At 38.2% G+C, this 21225-nt stretch overlaps 1 protein-coding gene across 7 annotated transcripts in view; it reads right to left on the reverse strand.

Annotated features, from left to right (window-relative positions):
• Positions 1-4025: 4025 nt before the first annotated feature.
• Positions 4026-21225, reverse strand: part of pde1cb (phosphodiesterase 1C, calmodulin-dependent b) — a 102833-nt gene continuing 85633 nt past the window's right edge. For 6 of the 7 annotated variants that reach the window (XM_019347989.2, XM_025900612.1, XM_013269608.3 and 3 more), the window contains 9 exons: positions 20785-20913; positions 20204-20305; positions 15938-16058; positions 14268-14349; positions 13247-13367; positions 10822-10997; positions 10077-10310; positions 9012-9074; positions 4026-7322 (listed from right to left, as the gene is read on the reverse strand). In XM_019347989.2, the coding sequence (XP_019203534.1) occupies positions 7306-7322; positions 9012-9074; positions 10077-10310; positions 10822-10997; positions 13247-13367; positions 14268-14349; positions 15938-16058; positions 20204-20305; positions 20785-20913 (1045 nt within the window). In that variant the 3' untranslated portion in view covers positions 4026-7305. The remainder of the gene's footprint in view (positions 7323-9011; positions 9075-10076; positions 10311-10821; positions 10998-13246; positions 13368-14267; positions 14350-15937; positions 16059-20203; positions 20306-20784; positions 20914-21225) is intronic. The other variant, XM_005476501.4, reaches the window with a different exon arrangement.

Consider the following 21225-nt stretch of genomic DNA (forward strand, 5'->3'; position numbering starts at 1 on the left):
TTACAGGCAGTCTCCATTCTCATGCCTGGCAACGGTCTTTTATGGCTAGGGACCTAATACAAGATTTCTGTTCTAGTGCAAACACAGTGGCCATGGGCACCAAGGAACAGCTGCCGTATAATTGAATTAACATTCGCCTTCTGCTCCGGCACTCAGCACTGAGCTGAGAACTCATACACATCCCTCCACGAGCTCCATCAACCTGCCCATGAATATGCATGCTACTGGTGATAAATATGCAGTCACGGTGTAATGTTTGTGGAGTTGCCTATACGGTGGATAAAGAGCTATACATGGACTATCTTGGGAGAGTGACACAATATACATCAAGTCCGTTGATCATTTTTAGTACCACAGGCCCTCCGAGGGAGAGAGCTGTGCTGTTGGTGGAGCTGCAGTTTAATTCAAGGTCTAACAGAGACACCTAGTGGACCGTGTATTAACAAGTGAGTTGAGATACAGTTATTGTAATTTAAAATACACACCGTGCACACTCAGTAAATATTAGCAATCTCGGACAAAGACAAAAAAGTCTTTTTTTTCTTTACATGTGTATTGTGTGTATGTAAATCTAAAAAAAAAAAAGAAGAAGAAGAACATTATGATGATAAAGTTATCTTAAAATGACAATGACAGAACACATGGCATTTAATTTGACATTTTAAAACGGGACTTTGTCATTTAAACACTAAAACAATAGGCACGAGGACATTTCTGAGTGACATATTGTGAAATATTGTGTAACACTCCAAAATGCAGGAATATTGGGAATGTGCATAAAACGACTTGTAAATACATGCTGCTATTGCTCCAGTGCATTCTGGGAGGTTTCCAAACATAGCTACCTTGGCAAACGTAGAATTGCACCTGTGGTAGCTTACTAATTATGTGCACTAACTTGTCACATATACACTTTATTAGGTACACCTTGCTTAATTCTTTGTGGCATAGATTCAACAAGGTGCTGCAAACGTTTCTCAGAGATTTGGGCCCATATTGACATAATAGCGAAACACAGTTGCTGCAGATTTGCAGATCCATGATGCAGATTTCTCATTCCATTCTAATATGATTTAAGCTTTATGACATAGCCTGTTATCTTGCTAGAAGCAGCCATCAGGAAATGGTTACACTATGGTCGTAAAGGGATGGACATGATCAGCAACAATGCTTGGGTGGTCTGTTGTGTTTAAATAATGCTCAGTTGTTACTAAGAGGCCTGAAGTGTGCCAAGAAAACATCCCCACTCCATTACATCATTTCTCAGTAGCTTCACTCGCTCACTGGATATTTAATATTTAGATTTTCAGACTAGTCTCTGTAAATCCCAGAGATGGTAGTGTGAGAAAATCCTATTTGGCACCAACAACCATGCCAATTTCAATATCACTTAAATCACCTTTCTTCCTCATTCTGATGCCTAAATGCACTGAGTTGCTGCCATGTGATCAGCTCATTGGATACTTGCATTAATCAGTGGTTGAGCAGGTGCACCTAATGAAGTGGCTGGTGAGTGTATAAAAGTGCCTGCTGACACCAAATAAGAGAAAACATTGCTCAAAGTCTGTTATACACTATCACCTTAATCTAACTAAAGTGTGACTGAACACTGTAAAGAAAATAAAACTTTCTGGCAGAAAACTTTTCCTTTCATACTTTACAAGGTTAACACTGCTAGTTTGTGATGCAGATTCTCCTGTATTTTGCAGCTTAAGCCAGATCTGTTACGCTCATCTCAGCTCCACTGTTGGACTTTCTTCTTTTAGTTTAACTCACGATTTTAAGAATTCCATATTTTATATTGGGTTTTGATGAGTTCATCTACCTTATGAATGTACAACATAATTGGCAAATGTATGCACAATTGTCACTAAGGTAGTAGTGAATATACTGTTGAAAATATTGATTCAACTTCATTACTTGGGTAAAAGTAAAAAAGTAAAGGCTCTGAAATGTTGTGAAAGTGTAAAAGTAAAAAATCTTTGGAGCACATTTCTACCAGATATTTTTGTGCAAAGCTAAAATAAAATACAAACTTTTTTCAACTTAAATTTCTAATTCTAATGAATGTCGTCTGTTTAAACATCTGTCACGCAGAACAAAGAATTAATTTTCGTAATAGCTCTTTTTGCTTTTGGCTGTGTTAATGCAGTGTTAATACATTGTGGATGGATGACTTTGTTTCCACACCTTAAAGTGGGATGGTGTGGGGTGTGGTGCAGGAACTCCAAGGCTGGTTGTAGTGACTCATTGTGGGAAAAAGAATCACTTTTTAAAAGTCAGAATAATTTCTGTTGTGAGTGGCAGTAGTTTCTGTGTACAGCCTGTGATCAGCTGACCTGTGCTGCTGCTCTTGTTGCAGATGTTAAATGAGCTATCGAGGCTCATTTCCAACTCTTAAACAGTATAAACTAGTACTGTAAAAGGTAGAATTCAGCGAATCAGTCATCATCTTCAACTTAATCTGATGTCTGTAAACTTTGATCTAAGCCAACATTAACCATGAACACCACAAATGAGCTGCACCACCCCAGTACAGTGCCTAACTGTGACTGCAGCAGTGCAAACTAGACAGTGTGGCCTGCATTAGTCGTCCTAGTATTTCCCTCCAAACTGAATAACACACAGCTAGCATACTTCACTTTGTTTTACAGTGCATCTGACAGAACATAACTTCACCAACACATGTATGGATCTTATGCTTATTAAAAACAAATGCCAAAATTAATAGGGACATTAAACGTGAGCTTTAAATTTGCAGTCCTTACCTTTAAACATATCCTCTCTTCTTGCTTTTTTGTCCTGTTTTCTTTTTCCATCTCCAATTAAAGTTATATATACAGCAACTGGACCTTTAGCTAACAGACACACTTTATGCCAAACAGCACAGAAGTATTTAGTACTTAGATAACACTTTATAACATGCCCCACAGGCTGTATCATCGAGTGTTGCAGTACTTGTACTTTGTTTCTTCCCACCTGTGCTGTACACAGTATAAAAGCTAGACATAGCCACCATGGTGTCACAAATTAGTGTCTGGATCCCACTGCATGGGTCTTCCTGGAGCCAAAAGTAGCCATATTTGTATAAGGGGGAAAATTGCTAATCCTAACAACTTTGGTTAGAAATGTATCTCCATAAACTATACCTGTGTAGCATACAGACACAGACACCTGTGAAATATTAGAAATGTAACTAACAGGCAAATAAACATTCACTCAAAACTAAAATCCTGTCCCAAGTCAATGGACATATCCTAGATAATCCACCTTGCTGGAGACTTGAATGACCCAAATTCAGATACTAGATTTAAAACGTTATTAATGGCTCCATTTTGTAGTAGTTTACACATCTGTAATGTGGTTTAATCAAAAGAGGAGACAAACTTTTTTAGAGGGTCATGTCTGAAAAGAGATCTGGTGTAAAAATCTGTCAAATCAAACATGTGGATCTACTTACTGTGGCATTCTCTTATGCTTATTACCATTTTATTTACAGCAGTATGACCTGAAATGAAAGAATAAGCCCATAAACTCATCAGGGAAGTGTTTGTGCACGTCAAGTCCAAGCGTTGTTTTCTCATTTCTCTATGGGACCATAAGTCTTTGAAACCATACGTTTTGCCCCTGGGTGGTAAAAGAAAACGAAAGAAAACAATGCAGATTTAACACAGATCAGGACTGTTGTCTGTGAGGCCAAAAGCAGCACAGCCCACAAACTGGCTGTTTCACATATTTTTACTGTCCCCTGGTGACAGTAAACAGCTACAACATGTAGATGATGATCTATAAAGCCATTTATTTGATCATCAACATCCTGTGTCATGTAAGAAAAATTACTTTTGTATATTCTAACTCAGTGATTTGAAATTTTCACCATGATTCAGTAATGACTTTTGTATATATAATCGCTCCGGTCATTTTCTTGAAAAAGCTACTCTTATGTATAAAATATGTAGAGTATCTTTATATCTTTATAAATGTCACGTGGTGTTGTGCAGAAATGAAGACAGGCAGACATGATCTGAGCCCTTTGAATCAAGATTTATTGATACGGCTGTGCAGTCACAGAGCATGGTGGCACACACGGCCGCCTGGCCGGCATGGGACAGCAACACACACACACACACACACACACACACACACAAACATATGCATGCACATACATGCACGCACACGTACACACACACACACACACACACACGCACACACTCAGTCAGTCTGTTTATTCAGGGATGTAGTAGAGAGTCGTACAGAACAAATTCAAATTCAACATCATTAATATTATTATTTTTATGTCACCCATCCTTTTTGTCACAATTTAACCTTGATATTATGAATGCTTTTTATAAAAGCAAACATATCAGGAGTATTGGCCTGTTGGAGCATTTAAAACTAATACTAGAATAGATTCAAAATGAATTGTTCACTCAGGTTTACACAGTCCACTGCATCACTTTTTGTTTCTCTCCCACAAACACTCATCTCATCATACTCTCATCGACAGAGAAGATCACAGTGAGGAGATCAGAAAATGCACATTAAGTATTTTGTGGCAGTTTCTCACACACACACGCACGCACGCACGCACACACACAAATCCTTCACACCCATCTAACCTCAGTCATTTCAACAGTTTGAGATCAGTCATTATAGAGGGAATCAGACTAAACAAGTAGGAAAAAAAGCATTAAATGAACAACAAATGATTTGTCTCATAGTAAACATTACAAAACACCATGTTCAGAAGTCTTTACATGTCATAACAGCTATGTTTCCTATTATGGTTGGTATAAATTCCTGTTACATATTCATACAGTTGGCTATCACAGTAGCTAGTGGAAGGTAGAGCAAACTACAAGACTGTACATGTGTTTGTCCCTCGGTAGGGCAACTATAATCTGTTTTACCAAGCAGCCTATTGTGAGGATGCAATTAATTTTTCTTTTCAATCTAATTTGGCGAGACTGTTAGAATAGAAATTTACATTTATGAATCTCTTGAATTTTTCTGACTTCAAAGTTGGTGCAAGAAAACATCGAAGTGACACACACAGAGGAGAAACAAAAAAGAAAAGTCCCTACATGTTACAGACGCACGTTTTTGACAATCCATCCTCCAAGACAAAGAAGGAGCAAAACGGTACAATAAAACAGCAGAGGGACAACATACGGACGGCACAAAACAGCCAGAATAAACGCATCTAAATGAAATAGAGCAAAATATGCGATCATAAATACATTACTTCTGCTGACTTTACAGAGACAACAGTGTGTTTTTCAACTCTTGAGTGTGTTGGAAGATATTAACTGGTTTGTTTGACTTTAACCGGATCAGCACAGATTAAAATGACATCACAAAGTTTTCCTACAGATGAAAGGTGTGAAAACGGAAGTACAGATAGAGGCACACATTCAGTCAGCTGGCCTGATAACCAGTGACTGTCTATTTTTTTCTTTTCTTTTTTTCCTTTTTTTAAGGTAAAAAGCAGCATGTGATTACATCGCGTGAAAAACTGCCATACCCCACCAGAGAACTGATGTTCCTGTTACAATGAAAAAAATGAAAGGGGGAAAAGGTAATAACCCCTTTTAGAATGCAGGATAATATATACTTGTATAGTATGCTTACAACTTATTGTAAAAGCCAACAATATACCAAGAATTTGATCTTGGCACAGTCAATTTGGGAATTTCCAAATAAAAGAACGCAAGGAAAATAAAATAAAAGTGCACCATTGTGGAGAAAGCATGTCCATCATACTGCAAATACTGCCGAAATGCTTCTTTTCCTTCCTTCCAATTATACATATTACATTAATAGTAAAAGCTGAACCTGCATTGCAGTGGTTTAATATGTTACATTTGCACAGTAAGCAATATTTGCATCATCTGTACACAAGATTACAAGCCTTAAAAACCTTGGCAAACAACCAAGAAGCGATACAGTGGGGACTCGTAGCCTCAGATGCATCAGATGGATTCAGCCTGCTAATAGGTGTACGAGCACACTGTAAACATGTACGTTAAACACTACGCCCACAACCTAGAAGGTGAAGCTGCTGTTATGTAACTGTGCTGGAAAGGGAAAAAAAAAATACATATAGAAGATTTTTCAGCAAACAATGTTGACTTTTTGCTACAGCTTTCATCCATGTAAGAAGGCATCGAGAAGAAGACAAACATTGTGAGGATCTTAACACACATCTAGGGCATGATTCATACATGACATGAGCAATACAAACTGTTTTACCAAAAAGAAAGTACTGAAAAGAGAATTTTATATCTTAAAAAAAACTTGAATGGATTTGTGTGTGTGATATGTCTTAAATTGCACAAGAGGCATTCCCATTTTTTTTCAACTGTTATTTTAAACTATGTCAAAAATTGTGGTGGATTGTGGATAGATTTCTACTCCTTCTCCAGACATATACAGACTGTCTAATATATACAGTAAAGAGGACATCAACAATATGTTCCTGACTGCAAGGAGCACAAATGTATTAAAACTTCACGATGTCTGAGGAAAGCACTACGGAAGTAAACATGTTCAGAGGAAAATGAGCCACAACTGGTGGTGAAGGTTACGTGTTAATGTGTCTAAAGTAGCTTCGGCGGCCATAAGAAGCTCCCAACAGGAACTCCCAAATCAAAGGGGAAGAATGTTATAAGTGAGAATAAAACAGTAGTGCTGTACACCTAGTGCGCTGTACACATGTCCATATACTGTACATGCTATGTAGCAGATAAGAGTCCCTCTGAATGTGCATTTACTCTGCATTTCAAAATAAGTCTGCATTTTTGTCTGTGATTGAAGAATTAAAATATGTGACTGCTTAAAAAAACAAAAAAAGGTTTTCAGTTTTACACCAAACCATAGAGAGCAAAGTGGGACTTGTACAATGGCTACGTGTTTGTGGCTGAGTGAAACATACTTATTGAACATACTTTGAGAAAAGTAAATCGATGGTATACTTAAAGAAAAAAAGAAAAAATCACTCTCCGCTGCTCTCATTTTAAGGTCATTAAATCATCTTAACTGTCTTTATTAGTAAGCAGGAAGAAAAGAATAATGCACGTGAGAGCCTGGAAGCAGAAACGTGATAAAAGCAAAAGAAAAGAAAAAAATGGCTGATTATAAAGACAGGGAAGCAAAGGTGGCTGTTTCTCAGTGTCCTGTAGAGGGCGACACAGTCCAACTAATGACTCTCCAACATGAGTCTGAGTTCTCCCATGCAGGATTTAAAGCAGGTTTAAGTTGACAGCAACAGTGACAACAGAGTGGCACTGGTACTCCCCAGCTTACTTACTCCATCACGACCTCTGTGTGGGGGCAAACAGGAAACAGATATTAATCATTTAGGGAATTATATAACAAATAAATGATATATTTGTGTTATCTTCTAATCAAATACCAAGAACTCCAACGCTGTAATTCACAAAATTAATAAGTCACCTTATTTAACATTACAAAGGAGATCCAGTGCCCCCTTAGGGGATTTCTTATTCTTTTTGCATTTCTCACAACTACATGTTTCAGATCATTGAAACAATTTTAATATTAGACAAAGATAACCCAAATAAATGCAAAATGCAGATTTTAAACAATTATTTAATTTATTAAGTGAAAACATTTTATCCACATCTGGAACTGTGTGAAAAAGTAATTGCTCCCTAAACTGGTTGAGTTGCCTTTGGCAGCAAGAACTGTGATCCAGCATTTGTGATAACTGCCGATGAGTTTCTCACACCACTTTTCAGGAATTTCGACCCACTCCTCTTTGCAGAATAATTTTAATTCAGCCACATTGGAGGATTTTTGAGCATGAACAGCCTGTTTAAAGTCATGAATCTTAACTGGATTTAAGTCCAGACTTTCACTAGGCCGCTGCAAAACTTTCATTTTGCTTTTTTGAGCCATTCATAGGTTGTCTTGCTGGTGTGTTTCAAGTGAACTTCAGCTTCAGGGCATGAATTGATGGTTGGGACATTCTCCTTCAGGATTTTCTGGTAGAGAACAGAATTCATTTGTACCATCACTTACAACAAGTCGTCCAGATCCTGAAATGGCAAAACAGCCCTGACCATCACACTACCACCATGCTCGACTGTTGGTATGATGTTCTTTTTAAATGCAGTGTTAGTTTTACACAGATGCAACAGGAATAAAACCTTTCAAAAAGTTAAAGTTGGTATTTTTTGGTCGGCAGCATTTTTGTTCAGCCTCTTTCTTATTGTTGAATCATGAACACTGACCTTAACTGAGGCAAGTGAGGCCTGCAGTTCTGTAGATGTTGTTTTGGGTTCTTTTGTGACCTCCTGGATGAGTCACTGTTGCTCCTGGGAAGGCTCTACGCTGTTCCATGTTTTCACCATTTGTGGATAATGGCTTTCACTGTGGTTTGCCAAAGTCTGGAAGCCTTGGAAATCGCTTTGTAACTCTTTACAGACTAAAAAATGTTTGTGTCCCATCTGTTTCTTTAAATTGTGGCATGACTCCTTTTAGAATCATACCACAGTTCCTTTTTGAGATCTAGCCTACTTCACTTTGTCAGACAGTTTCTATGTAAGTGATTTCTTGATTCAGCAGGTCTGGCAGTAATCAGGCCTGATTGTGGGTAGTGAAACTGAACTCTGAATGCTTTCCAAAAATGTGGTTAATCACAATCATTCATACAATCATGTATGCATACACGATTGTTAAATCATGTACACATACTACATGTATGGAGGGTAATTACTTTTTCACCTAGTGCCTGGTAAGTTTGGATAGCTTTTTTTTTCCTCTTAAAAATGAAATAATCATTTAAAAACTGCATTTTGTATCAGGTGATCTTTGTCCATTATTAAAGTTTTGATAATCTGAAATATTTAAGTCTGAAACAAAAAACCAAAAAAGAAATCTGGAAGGGGCAAATACTTTCCACAGCCCTGCATGCAGACATAGATGGAAACAAAGATATTTCAGTTTTATTTTCTATCAGTAGCTTCAGGCTGCAGGATTACACTCACCCTCGACTGCTTTGTTTTTGTCTTCTTCACCTTCTGGAGACTCGGCCCCTTCTGACAGCTCTCCTGGGAAAAAAAAATGGTTGTGTTACTATTCTGACTTTAGTTATACATTTAAAATCAGCATTTAAAAACATGCAATACTCCTAATGAGTCGTTCTAAAATACAGACCCACAGAATGGTCTGTATAATGCAGGCAGCATTAAATTATGTACAATCCCTAAATCTACAGAATTTAATCTGATGGAAAGTTGCAACCTTCAAACAGAATATTTTGCTCAGTGTAAATGTAATGCTCTGTATAAAGAGATGGAACAAGCTGATAATACTGTCAGAAAAAGTTGAATATGATAATATTTTAAACCTTGAAGCAAACACTGGGAAAATGAAAAAGGGGAAATTTGATGCTCATAAGCGAAAAATATGATTAAAGGAATTTTGCATTTGCTCTCTTTTTTCAAAATTTAAAAAATTGGATAGAAAAAAAGCCTCCTTGTGTTTCTCATTCTGTTCTAATACAATAACAAAGATATTCTTGGATTAAAAAGCTACAACAATCCATCAAACTGATTAGTCAGTCCAAGTGACACGTATATTTTAATTTCAGCTTTTCATATGTGCTGATGTGAAGCTTTTTCATCTCAAATGGGATACTGTTCACAGTATCTGGACTTCAGAGTGCTGTTTGGATGAATCGAGACATAAAGATCCCATGATTTGCTTTAAGGATGGGTAGTTTTTTATTCTGACTTTGAAGGGAGGGATTTGGTCCAGTCTAGTTAGGAATTCACAAATATTTTGTAAACATTCATATTTACTCTGAAGATTTCATTAACACATTACATTTTGGAAGTTAATCTAAGCCTACACTGATGCACTGATCAATATCAAATTCCATGGAAAAGTTAGCTATGTTCTGCAAACTTTTATGATCGCTTAAGCTCCCAGAAAAAGTTTGCATGTCAGTAAACTGTATGTACTGACTGCAACATGTAGAGGATCGGGCCTTAGGTCACGTCTTTTAAAAGCCGGCCATGCTGTGGGATTACATAGTTTAAAGGAAGTACCGTTCTGCAGTGGGGGGCTCTTGTGCGTGGCACTCCCAGGCTGTGCTCCCTGCTCTGTTTTCCCTGTGTTACCATCTGGTGGTGTGCTGACCTCTTCCGACTCAGGCGACTCTCCCTCCAATTTGTCCTCCTTTGGTTCAGGCTGTTCAGATTCTGCTTGGACCTCCCGGGGCTCCATCAACTCTTCCTGCTGGGCTCGCTCCTCTGCTTCCTTTTTAGCTCTTTCCTCTGCTTCTGAGGTGATATGGAGTACAGGAGCAGTTTAGAAATGTTCATAACTCCTTATTTTTTACTTTAAATGATGAAAATTCGAGATGAGGATTAACAAACTGTTTTTTGTTAACACACAACGCAACATTGCTGGAGCTGTACTTTGTGGACTTTAAATGTAAGTCTAATATTCTTTCTTTTAGCTCTGTTTTTGGTCTCCATCAAATCAGAAGACATATATAGCTGTAGTGTATTTTATTTTGTGCTACTGTGGTATAAAGAAAATTAAATACAAATTAATCCACATTGACAAACTGATCAGCAGTGGTGTATTACTTCATCATGTCTCAACAGATCATGTTCCCACCAATGCTGTTGTTGTGCAGGCCAGTTAAAACCCCCCTGTGAAAAAGTTGAAAGCATTGCAGCTTTTTAAAGCCAATTTTCTGTGGAGAAGGTCACGATCTGTTTGGACAGATCAGTTTTACCATGGCCATAAATCACCATATTTTCACTAGATCGAATTGTACTATACCTTTAGTAGCCTGGGCTTTCCACCTCTCTCTGTTTTGATAAACTTCTTCATTCCACAACGCTTTGAAGTTCTTCATGTCCACCGTCAGGAGAGAGCCCGGGCCCGATGAGCTGCTGTCGGAGCCCATGCTCTTGACACTGTGCCTTTTGCTTTCATCTGAACTAATACTGTTCAGACTGGACAGACAAAAAAGAAAAATGTAAACAAGAGATAAAGTATCTAGAGGTATTCAAGCAGCTCTGAGAGACTGAACTCGGGCCACTTTTACCAACACTGGGCATGTATCTGCTGAAAAGAGGTTAATGCAGTTGCATGGCAGCAGCTGGTGGTGTTTAAGACAATGGAGGTATTAGCATCATTGCAGAAGACTGGCTGAAGATTTTAAGGAGTTTTTAAGAACAATTTCTTAAAGAAAAAGATGTCAGATATTTCAGTCAAATAAAAAAAAAATCACATTGAGTAGATCATCTGGTCTTTCATGGGATATATTTTTGAAAGATTGATTATGCAAATCATTACGAAAGTGTAATACTGCAAGCCAACAAAAGCTGTTTTAAATTAGTAAACCAATGTGCCAACTCAGTGAGCAGCAAAGTGGCAAAACACATACTTGAATTTGTTTCTTTACGTTTACCATCAGTCTGTCTGTGATTCTGTAGTGATATACAGAAATTAGTTTGGGGAGTTGATGGTAGGAGGAGGTGCTACTGAAAAAGAATAGCGTAATAAAAAACATATACACTCAAAAGAAGTTTAATGCGATCTGGTCTGGTGACATGCGTCTGCCTGGTATACAGTATTTAGTTTATACCAAGCACATCTTACTTAACTATCATTATTTGAATAAATGAACCTTTTATTTTATACATCACAGTTACATTTTACTCAGAATTATTGCTTCATGTTTACTGAGGGTAAAGAATCATTGTTTTGAATGTATCTGACCTAGTTCATTTCTGTGATTGTGAACTTACTTCTAACTCTTTGACCTAGCTCTTCCATGTGAACATATAAATTGCTGCCATCATATTTGCTAATCGTGTCACACTTTGAAAGCTCCTGTTTTTCAAACAAAAGTCGGGCATTTAGAAGGTGCTGATGACTGACTGAACAATGGGACTTTTTATTATAGGCACTAAAAGTCACAGAACTCCAGCTGCAGGGAATTGTAATTCTGCACTGCTGGAAGACCCCTTTCAATGGATCAAAAAAGATATTCCAATTTATTATGTAAGGTACAAGAATGTCAGCTTCCTGCAATTCTTTTAATAGTTGCAGACATTTAATTCAAAGTTACTAATGTCAGTGACGTTAGCACTAGGAAAAAAAAATCTATGGGATCTTAAAAGTCAGTAGGAATCTGTCTCTGGGGACCATAAATGTCAAAAAATTCTTTTTCAGCTAAAAAAAAGTTGAGCTTTTGGATTTGTCTGCATGTTGAAAAAGCAAGGAAGAAGCAGAGGTGGATAATCATAGGAAGAGAGACAGACATAGTTAAAGGTGATTGAAAGCAGCTATAAACGGTGTGAAGAAACAGTCCAAGGAAAATCAAAAGCACCCAGGTGTGTACGTAGACAAAGAGACTGCACAAGTGGCAACACTATCTGAGATTTCCACTCGGTTAGCTTCGACTGGAGGCCCACTGAGTGATGCTAATGACTGCTGTTGAGGAGAACAGGGAGGATGATATTGATGTGCAGGTGCAACAAAAGATGCAGAGCCAGGCTCCCCAAGTACTGCTTTATTTTGCAATGAGCCCACTTAACAAAACATAAAGTTTAAACAATTTACAGACTAAAGTTTTTTAATTATCTTTCTCGGTATAGTTTAAATATTATGAACAAAAAAGCAAGCGGAATGTACTTTCTTATTTGGGAGCTTTGAAAGCCTTTAACATACGTGATTGAGTATGAGGCCGGAGGAAAAGTATTGAGCCAATTAATTAAACCAGTGAAGGCAAAATCGCTTCCTTTTGTATCTCGAGAGGCTTTTGTGTATGCCAATCCAGCACCACGGCTCATTCTCGATCACGGACGGTGAGGTGAACTCGACTAGCATCCCTAAAATGTCAATTTCAAGGTGTGTAGCTCTGCTTGATGAAAGGTGGAAACATTTCCACGCACAGAAATGGATTACTCATGGGAGACTCATCTGCTGTTCTCAATACTTCCATTAGATATGCCGTTATTGCAGCAGGGCTGTTGAGGTCTAATCTTGTCATTGAGCAAGTAGTTTCTTGGAAAGGTACACGAGGAGAGAAAACACGTTTTTTTTTATTCTTGATCGACGAGGCTGGTTGAATAAAATGTAATCTGATTTACATACAGTCACCCACTTCCATCTGCTTGGTTTTCCGACTGAGCTGCACAAAAAAATCTAAACTTTTTATTCTAAATGATCTCTGAGAGAAACCACTGCAGCTTACCTTGAGCGTCTGAAACCAGTCAAACCGGAATGGGTGGCCTCCTCAATGAGTGGCGTGACAATGCGCTCCATCATGTCGGTGAGCACAGTAAAGGTTGGCACTACGATGAAGTCTATGAATCCTGGAGATGAAGATGTCGGCAAAGGTAATGTTAGCATGTCTGCAGTATATAGTCACAGTCTTTTATGTGCTATTAAAGGTTAAAAAGAAGAAAAGAAGCCCAGAGCAAAAAAAAAAAAAAAAAAATCTTTGTAACGTTAATTAGTAAAACGGGCAAATAGCAGTTTGTGATGTAGATGTAGACTGCACAATGTAATAATTATAGAATAATGACACATTTAGACTGGTTGATTATAAGCCTTGCTTTCTTCTTTGCCACTGGGTACGAAATCTATCGGGAAAACTAAAGGAATAAAAAATAGAAAGAAGACAGTTCTTTGATTTTTCCAGCTAGCTGAAGGTCTGAAGTAGAGAATTATTGAGGTAAAAACTGCCAGGTAAAAGAAAATATTCCTGTTGGCAAATAAAATAAAGAAGTCAAGATGAGAGAGTGATAGAACCAAAAGTGAAATAGGAGTGAACCTCAGAGGGAACTCAAAACCTGACTGCTTATCAGCAAATATTAGCTGTTGTTTCAAAATAGATGCCAGTTTCCTATATGATTACTGTTTCTGTGGAGACAGAATAAAATAGGTTATTTTGGTTTATTTTTATTTTTTTTAACACATTTTTCTGATATTTTCTTGTGCAAATGTGGCAGACTTCAATGACTCAAAACAAAAATGAGCCTTTTTAATAATTTAAGGAACAAAAAATATCAATAAATTCCGTAATCTTCTGTGAAAACAGTAAGTACACCTTTGGTCTCTGTAACCTCTACACTTTTAAACGTGTTCTAGCTAGTTAAAATGTTTGTCCATTTCTCAGTGCAAAATTCCTTCAGTTGCAAGATGTTTTTCCCCCAAAAAGTGGTGTCATGTATCGTGCAGATGGTGTATGTGAGGGTGGGGAAGCCTCTCACCGATTTGTGACTGTGCCACCATCGTGGACTTTCGGTCACAGAGTGGAGAGAACGGCAGCCCGAGCTCAGCTTCTTTGTCCCCCTGGAAACACAAGAGCTTCTTAAGTCAAAATCCTCCTGTCTTTGATATTTTTGGGCAAATACGACGCACCCTGCAGACATGCACACACACATCTTTGCCTACACACTTACCACCACACACCATATGCTCACACTTCTATCAACAGACCTCGGATTCGTCTGAGCCCCTCCCCGAGTGCGTTTGGGCCACAAATGTGTTTCATTTTCTCGTCTGTTTTGTCACAAACAGATGAGATGTGGAGTCGGGAGGCAATGTTCTTTGGAGAGGCTATTTATCGGCAATTCGTATCCCCAGAGACAAAAGGCTCGTGAAAGCAACCACAATAACAATAGCACTGATAATGGGAACAATGTGGATTAATAATGGACGAGATTTAAGCAGTGTGGCACCATTTAAACGTCTGTCCTTCTTTATGAGATTTACAATTACGCCATTTATTATTTATAGCATAAATTCATTGTCATGATGTACATTTTAATCTTCTATGGAGCACATTGTTCTTTTGAAAAATACATTTGCTGGTGTGACTGCATATTTCTCTTGTTGGTAGTGTTTTGCAAAAGCTTCACATTAACAGCATTATTTCCCAATATTATTATTTCATTTTTTATGTTACACTCACATGAAGTGTGTTTCACACTTCATGTGAGTGTGACTGAATCAAAAGAATAAATCGCTTTTGTTGACATAGCACCCAAAAACTAATACAACGCAGATGAGCAATGACTAAAAGCAAAAGATAAATAAACCGCATTTCAAATCATGTGTTTCATCCATCAGCAGGTGTAAGAAATCTCAAGATATTATTTCCAATGCCTCTCTTCAACCTCATCTCTTCATGAAGGCTCTGTTGAACTGAGCAGTAGCACCTCACAAATTTTCAATCTCACGCCAGCAGTTAAAAGTCGATAAATCTTGCATGCTAGATATTCAATTCACCTCTAGGCGCCTGATATTGTAAGGTAAAGAACCTAGAATAATACAGAGAAAATCCCAACAATCAAACAACCCCCTGTGAACAAGCACAAGGCAACAGTGCGAAGGAAAAACTCCCTTTTAATAATAAGAAGAGAGGTGAATCCATCTGTTGCAATCCACTGGGCATGAGGGGAGGGAAGATATAATTTTTAATGTATAAGACCTTAGATGGCTTTTTTTAGGTGAGGCAAAGAACAGAGTGATAGTTAATGGTGCATTTACTGGTACACAATAAATGAACAGGAGATGCTTGCTAATAATTAATTCAGCATATTTAACTGCATATTCAGCTATAAAAAACTCAAAAATAGATAGCTACATCTGGCTTATGATTTCATGGAAACAATATACAATATACTATACATACTAATTTATGACCCTGAACTCCATAATTTCATGAATTTGGAGAGCATGATCTTCCCCCAAAGGCTTGATTAGTTCTCAGCATGACTACCTAGTAAACTGCCAGCTGAGGGTAAATTTGACCTTTGTGTCTGAGGTCAACTGAAAAGCATGCCATGTTCTCTCTGCATACATTTAAACCACCACTGAACCATACACTGTACCACCATCATCCAACCTGTTACTCTGACCTAACAGAGAAATTCACCTGTCTGAAGAACTCCTCTAGTAGGGAGGTGGTCCAACGGTGGTGGAGGTCCCAAGTCTTGGCCGGGTGGCTGATGTCTGCTGTGTGCAGAAGCAGGGACAGCGCCTTTGGCTTGTCGATGCTAAGAGAGAGAAGACAGGCATGCAGTTTTAAAAATTGCCATCACGGTTGTTTTCTTGTGTCGTTTGTGTGTTTTTATAAATGAAAAAAGAAACTATTGTTAAAGAAAAAAGAAAATGAAAGAAGAAGGAAAAATCACCATTTGCGATGCAGCTAATTGATTTTGGAGGTATCATGATAAATTGTATTGATTGAGATCATTTTTGTGTTTCTGGCTTTAAAAAATGAATGTGAGTCAGAAATACTTTATCTGCCAAGTTCAGAGCCAGCTTCAGGTTTTGCCAAAAACCTGGCAAAAAAATAAAAAATAAAAGTTGTTACAAAGACATTGCAGATGAATCTTGGATGAGATTAATGAAAGAGCCCAGAGAAGATGCAAGAAAATGCCAAAAACGGTAAGTATCCCTGGCACAGCTGCACAAGAGTCTACAGCTGTCCAGAAATGAGTCTGTGCAAGAAATTCAGTCTAAGTGACAGGTTAGCTTTTTATTGTCTTTTATGTAGTACTGCACATTCACTGGCTTGAGTTTAGTTTTTCGTCCCCAGTCACTTAGAATATTAAAAAAAACACTATTCCAACATGACAGCAAGACAGCAAAACTGGTATTGTTTTCACTTTGGGAGTCTTCAAGTGTGTGTCTGTGTGTGTCTCTGTGTGCAATCATAGTATAACGAGGTCCTAGAGACACCAACTGTAGTGAGAACTACTACAAAGGCGGCTGTGAGGAGTTTGGCAGGTGTTTAAACAGTATGACTGCATATCTGTTGTATAAACGTAGATTATTTACTAAATGCGATAACATAGTTGGTATTGTTTGCACCTTGTGGGTCTGTGTGTATGTGTGTAATCATAGCATAATGTGATCCTGGACATAACAAATGTAGCATGATCCAGAAAGCCAGTTTTGAGTCTGTAGTTGATTTGAGTTTTTATGTCGTTCTGTTTCTGGGCCGACCACACATGCGGAATATGCAGTCACAAAGATTTACAGATATTGGCTTGAAATCAAAATAATGGCCAATTCAGTGATGACTGTGTTGGTCACACTTTTGTGACACCAGTTCTTAGATCACAAAGACATAATCGTGGGTATCACAGTAACATGTAGTACAATACATACAATACATGTATAATTTCATATTTATAACTATCCTAAATCTAATTTTCAATACTCAAAAATATGAAATGCGCTATTTTCATTACAGTAAGGAACCCCCTACCTCCAGCACTATGTGTCTATCTATATATTCTTCCATCCATCCATCCATCCATCCATCCATCCCTGTGTGTGTTTGTGTCCACCTAAAAAAAAGTCCTCTTCCTTCATATTACTTCCACATTAAAACACAGTATGAAGATCATCTCAGATCTAGAGAAATCACCACCTAATATCAAAATCTCATGGTAAATGGACTGAATCATGAAGAGACGCATATAGAAAATAAGCAGTCACATGAAAATGCAGGCACAATAATACATGCATAGCAGAGGTTAAACAGAGGTGAAAAAGACTAGCTCACGTTTTCCCCCTCATTCCATTTGTGGCAGATTGGGTCTTAAAGTGCACTCTAAGCAGGCCTGCAGCAGTCTGGTTTGAATTACTTCACATTAGAGTCTATTCAGCATCACAGCTCCCTGCAGACTGCAATCTCTTATTTTGGTGCATGCTTGCGTGTGTGCGTGTGTGTGAGCACCCAATACTCTCCCTTGACGATTACCTTCAGGTCAGCAATTTTCAAGTTATAGTCACAAATACAGGGAACACAATATTGTTGATACCAATATATATTTTTAGGAAGCCACTTATCTACATATCAGTGCCTTCTGAGTAGTTTTCAGATAAGTGCTCGGCATTATCACGGTGAAAAGAATACCCTGAAGGTCAACATGTTTCTTGTCAATGCAGCAGCTGCATCAGCACTGATGAGTCATCACATCGCATGATAGTTTGCTTGATAGTGTTTTTATTTCTGTATGCACGCTTCAGCTCAATGTCTCCATGTACAACAGTTATCGGTCACCGGAGTTGTGTTAGGGTGCTTAAAGTGCTTAAAAAGATGCACACCATTAATGCATTTAAAAATACCAACAGAGTGTTATGTAGAACTTCTAAATGAATCAGGCACATATCTAAAGTCTTTCACTACCATTTACTTAGCAAAGCAGGGCCTAAACTTTGTTTTTTATATAGATTCACTGCAAGAATTTTAAAGAGAAAAAAAGTTTTAGCCATTCTCCCTCTAGGATAACATTAAGAACCACCTCAGCATAATTTGCCTTCCATATTTTTTATGTGTGGGTCTTTTCTCTGCACTGGCTCACAGCTCAGTGGCTCGAGTCATTTTTTACTCAGGAACTGCAGCCTGATATTGACTGTCAGAGGTACAAACTTAAGGTCTCCATTGCAGTGAGATTGGATATTAACAGGCCTTTCTATACAACCCCTTTAGTACAACATCCACATAATATCCGACCATCCCTATGTGAGAACAGAGCAGGCAAATATCTACTGAATTCACAGGGAGCCAACAGGCGTCACGTGTCCTTCCTCTTGCACAGTCTCTCCAAACAGTTCCCTTTGCCTTAAGCAAACAGAGTATTTGCAGTAGTGAGAACGCATCTTAAGTGCGCAGTCTTGCTGAAAAAGGGCAACTCCTGACATTTTCTTACTTTATTCTCTGGATATTTTCCAGAGTTAAAAACCTAAAAAACAGCGTCTTTGCAAGGTCACTTGCTAGCTGTAGCCCTAGTTTGGCTCCCACTTCGCCTCATTAACACTACAGCACATCTGTTACCAATTTATGTTGTTTGTATGGGTTCAACATAAATAAAAAAAAATACACAAGAGATTACATGGTAGCCTTCTTGACCAGTTTACTTCATTTTGTAGTCTGTATTAGATTTTGGGAATGCACTTATGAAAGTTTATCCCATAAGTGACCTTGTTTTAATTTTACTCTTTTACCCTTTTTTATGATTATTCTATTCTGGGATGAAATTGTGTAGCATTTATTTTCCCTAGTTTGTGTCAGTTAGGCATCCCTGTGACATAATAAGAGATCCTAAAGAATTAAATATAAAATGTGAACATCAGCAGTTCACAACAGCCAAGTGAGTCTGCGAGAGAACCACTTCTGTTAGATACTTTAGTTTTTGTTTTCTACTATCGGGGACATTATCCTGCTTGGGAGGAAGCTTCCATCAGATAGTGTGTAACAATGTTTAGGTGGCTGGTGCATGTAAGAATAACATCCACATGAATGCCAGGATCCGAGGATTCCCAGGGGAACATTGCGAGGTAGAGAGATAAAGAGTGTTATTCCCTCATTGTTTCTGGGTGATGTTATTGATAATTTCTCTTCTTGTCTTCTTCTTGTCTGAATTGTTTAAGAGAGGAAAAAGTTGAGAAGTTCCTTTTTTTTCATTTCTCCATTTTTGATTCTGCTCACATTTCTTTGCTGCTGTGCAAAAGACTTCTGATATTCTTTACCAAAGTATAAGCCCAGAGAATATTAGTGACTGTAAAGTGTGAGGGAGCATTAATGCTAAAGAATACAAGCTGCAGAACAATAATTCTGTCAAAGGAAGTGCTATTTTTTTTTTTTCTGTGAAAATGAAACATTTTCTGCTCGCTCATCAGCAAAAGAACGGCATGCCAACAAACCTGCCAGCAATTTCTGGCAGCGGCTCTTTTTTTTAGCCACACTGTGTAAATAAATTTCACCCTGCCAAATCTGGTGTGACTACACCGTAACTCTGCTGTAGACGTCCAGCACAGAGAAACAAGCTGCGTTTGTGCCTGAGAGGCTCCGTGTTAATTCTCTGCTGAATACCTACACTGTGTAATGTGCGACATTTGGTACTATTTGGCAGCAAAAGAGTCGCTGAATTAAATTTTTTTATGTTGAGTAAACAGCACCTGAGCAACAGAAATCCTCCCTTGTTTTTCATTCCAGAGGTCCACCCGATATAAAACAGGGCTGTTTATTGTGTTTCTCTCCAAGTGCCTCCTTCGGGGCAGGATTAATTAGGTTGTAAATGGCAGGTGGTTAGTAAATGGTGGCTGATAGCGGGGATAATGGGTATGTAAATTGCAGGGGCAAGGGCGCACATTATAAACTGTGATGAAGGAAATGGCAACTGACCCCTCCGGTTGTTGTAGGAAGTTCTTCATGGCCTTAACTTGCTGGAAGTGGCAGGACATGTCTGTAGCCAGCACCATTTCCACCACTAAAGCCCGCAGCTCTCTAGATGAAAAAGGAGAGAAAGCATGAGCCATGTGCAGCATAAAAACCTGTTAAACCTGCGGCTAATAAAAGCTGACTTATTTTGAAGTCTGCGTAATTAGATGAAGGCGGTTTTTGAGAACTATTTATATCTGATTTGACAGTAGCTTATGCTGTATGTAATCAGATTAGAGCTGTCTTCACATAACAGTTCCATTTCTATAAAGTTGTTGAGCCTTGAAGGTAATCCAGCTTTGCTGATTTTGACTCTGTGTTTCTACTGTGTATAAGTAGCCTAGAAAAACAGGAGCTCAGTTTACTTTGAGTAGGTGTTCGTTGTGAGACTCTTCTGCTTGACCTGTGTGCTCTGCTTGGTTTTATTCATGCTTCGTCTATCTGTTCTCATGTGATATTTTTACATCTGACTTTTAATCCCCTTTGCTGTCACTCACCTATCCTATCCTGCACCCTTCTTATCATTCTCTGTCTGTGTTACTGACCTCCAGTCATCCTTAGAGAGGTTGTAGAGGATGTTCATTTCATCGTCGTCCTGCAGCAGGCGATAGGCTGCGCTGACATGATGACTCTCCAATACCGAACGATCATTATACAGGATAGCTGTGTCTGACCTGTCAGGCCAAAAGAAAGCAAACTCTTTTCTTGGTCTATTGCAGGGAACTAAAACAGCTCAGAAAACGCATGAGAAATCCATAGATGTTACTAAATCCTTTAAACATTTTTGCAGATGCTAGTCAAAATCAAAGATCCAATCTAGTTGCCTCCTTGAGTCTCATTTAGCTGCTTTTGTTTTACTTTAGTTCAAAAACTGTAGCTTGATGACACTATAAAGAGTGCTGTGTTCAAAACACTGAGTGCACAACAAAGCTATTGCTGCAGTCTGGCAACTAGCGAAAGATCAGACACATTTGTTTTCTGGCAAA

The sequence above is a fragment of the Oreochromis niloticus genome, linkage group LG18 (assembly GCF_001858045.2).
Source record: "Oreochromis niloticus isolate F11D_XX linkage group LG18, O_niloticus_UMD_NMBU, whole genome shotgun sequence".
Taxonomy (NCBI): Eukaryota; Metazoa; Chordata; class Actinopteri; order Cichliformes; family Cichlidae; genus Oreochromis; species Oreochromis niloticus.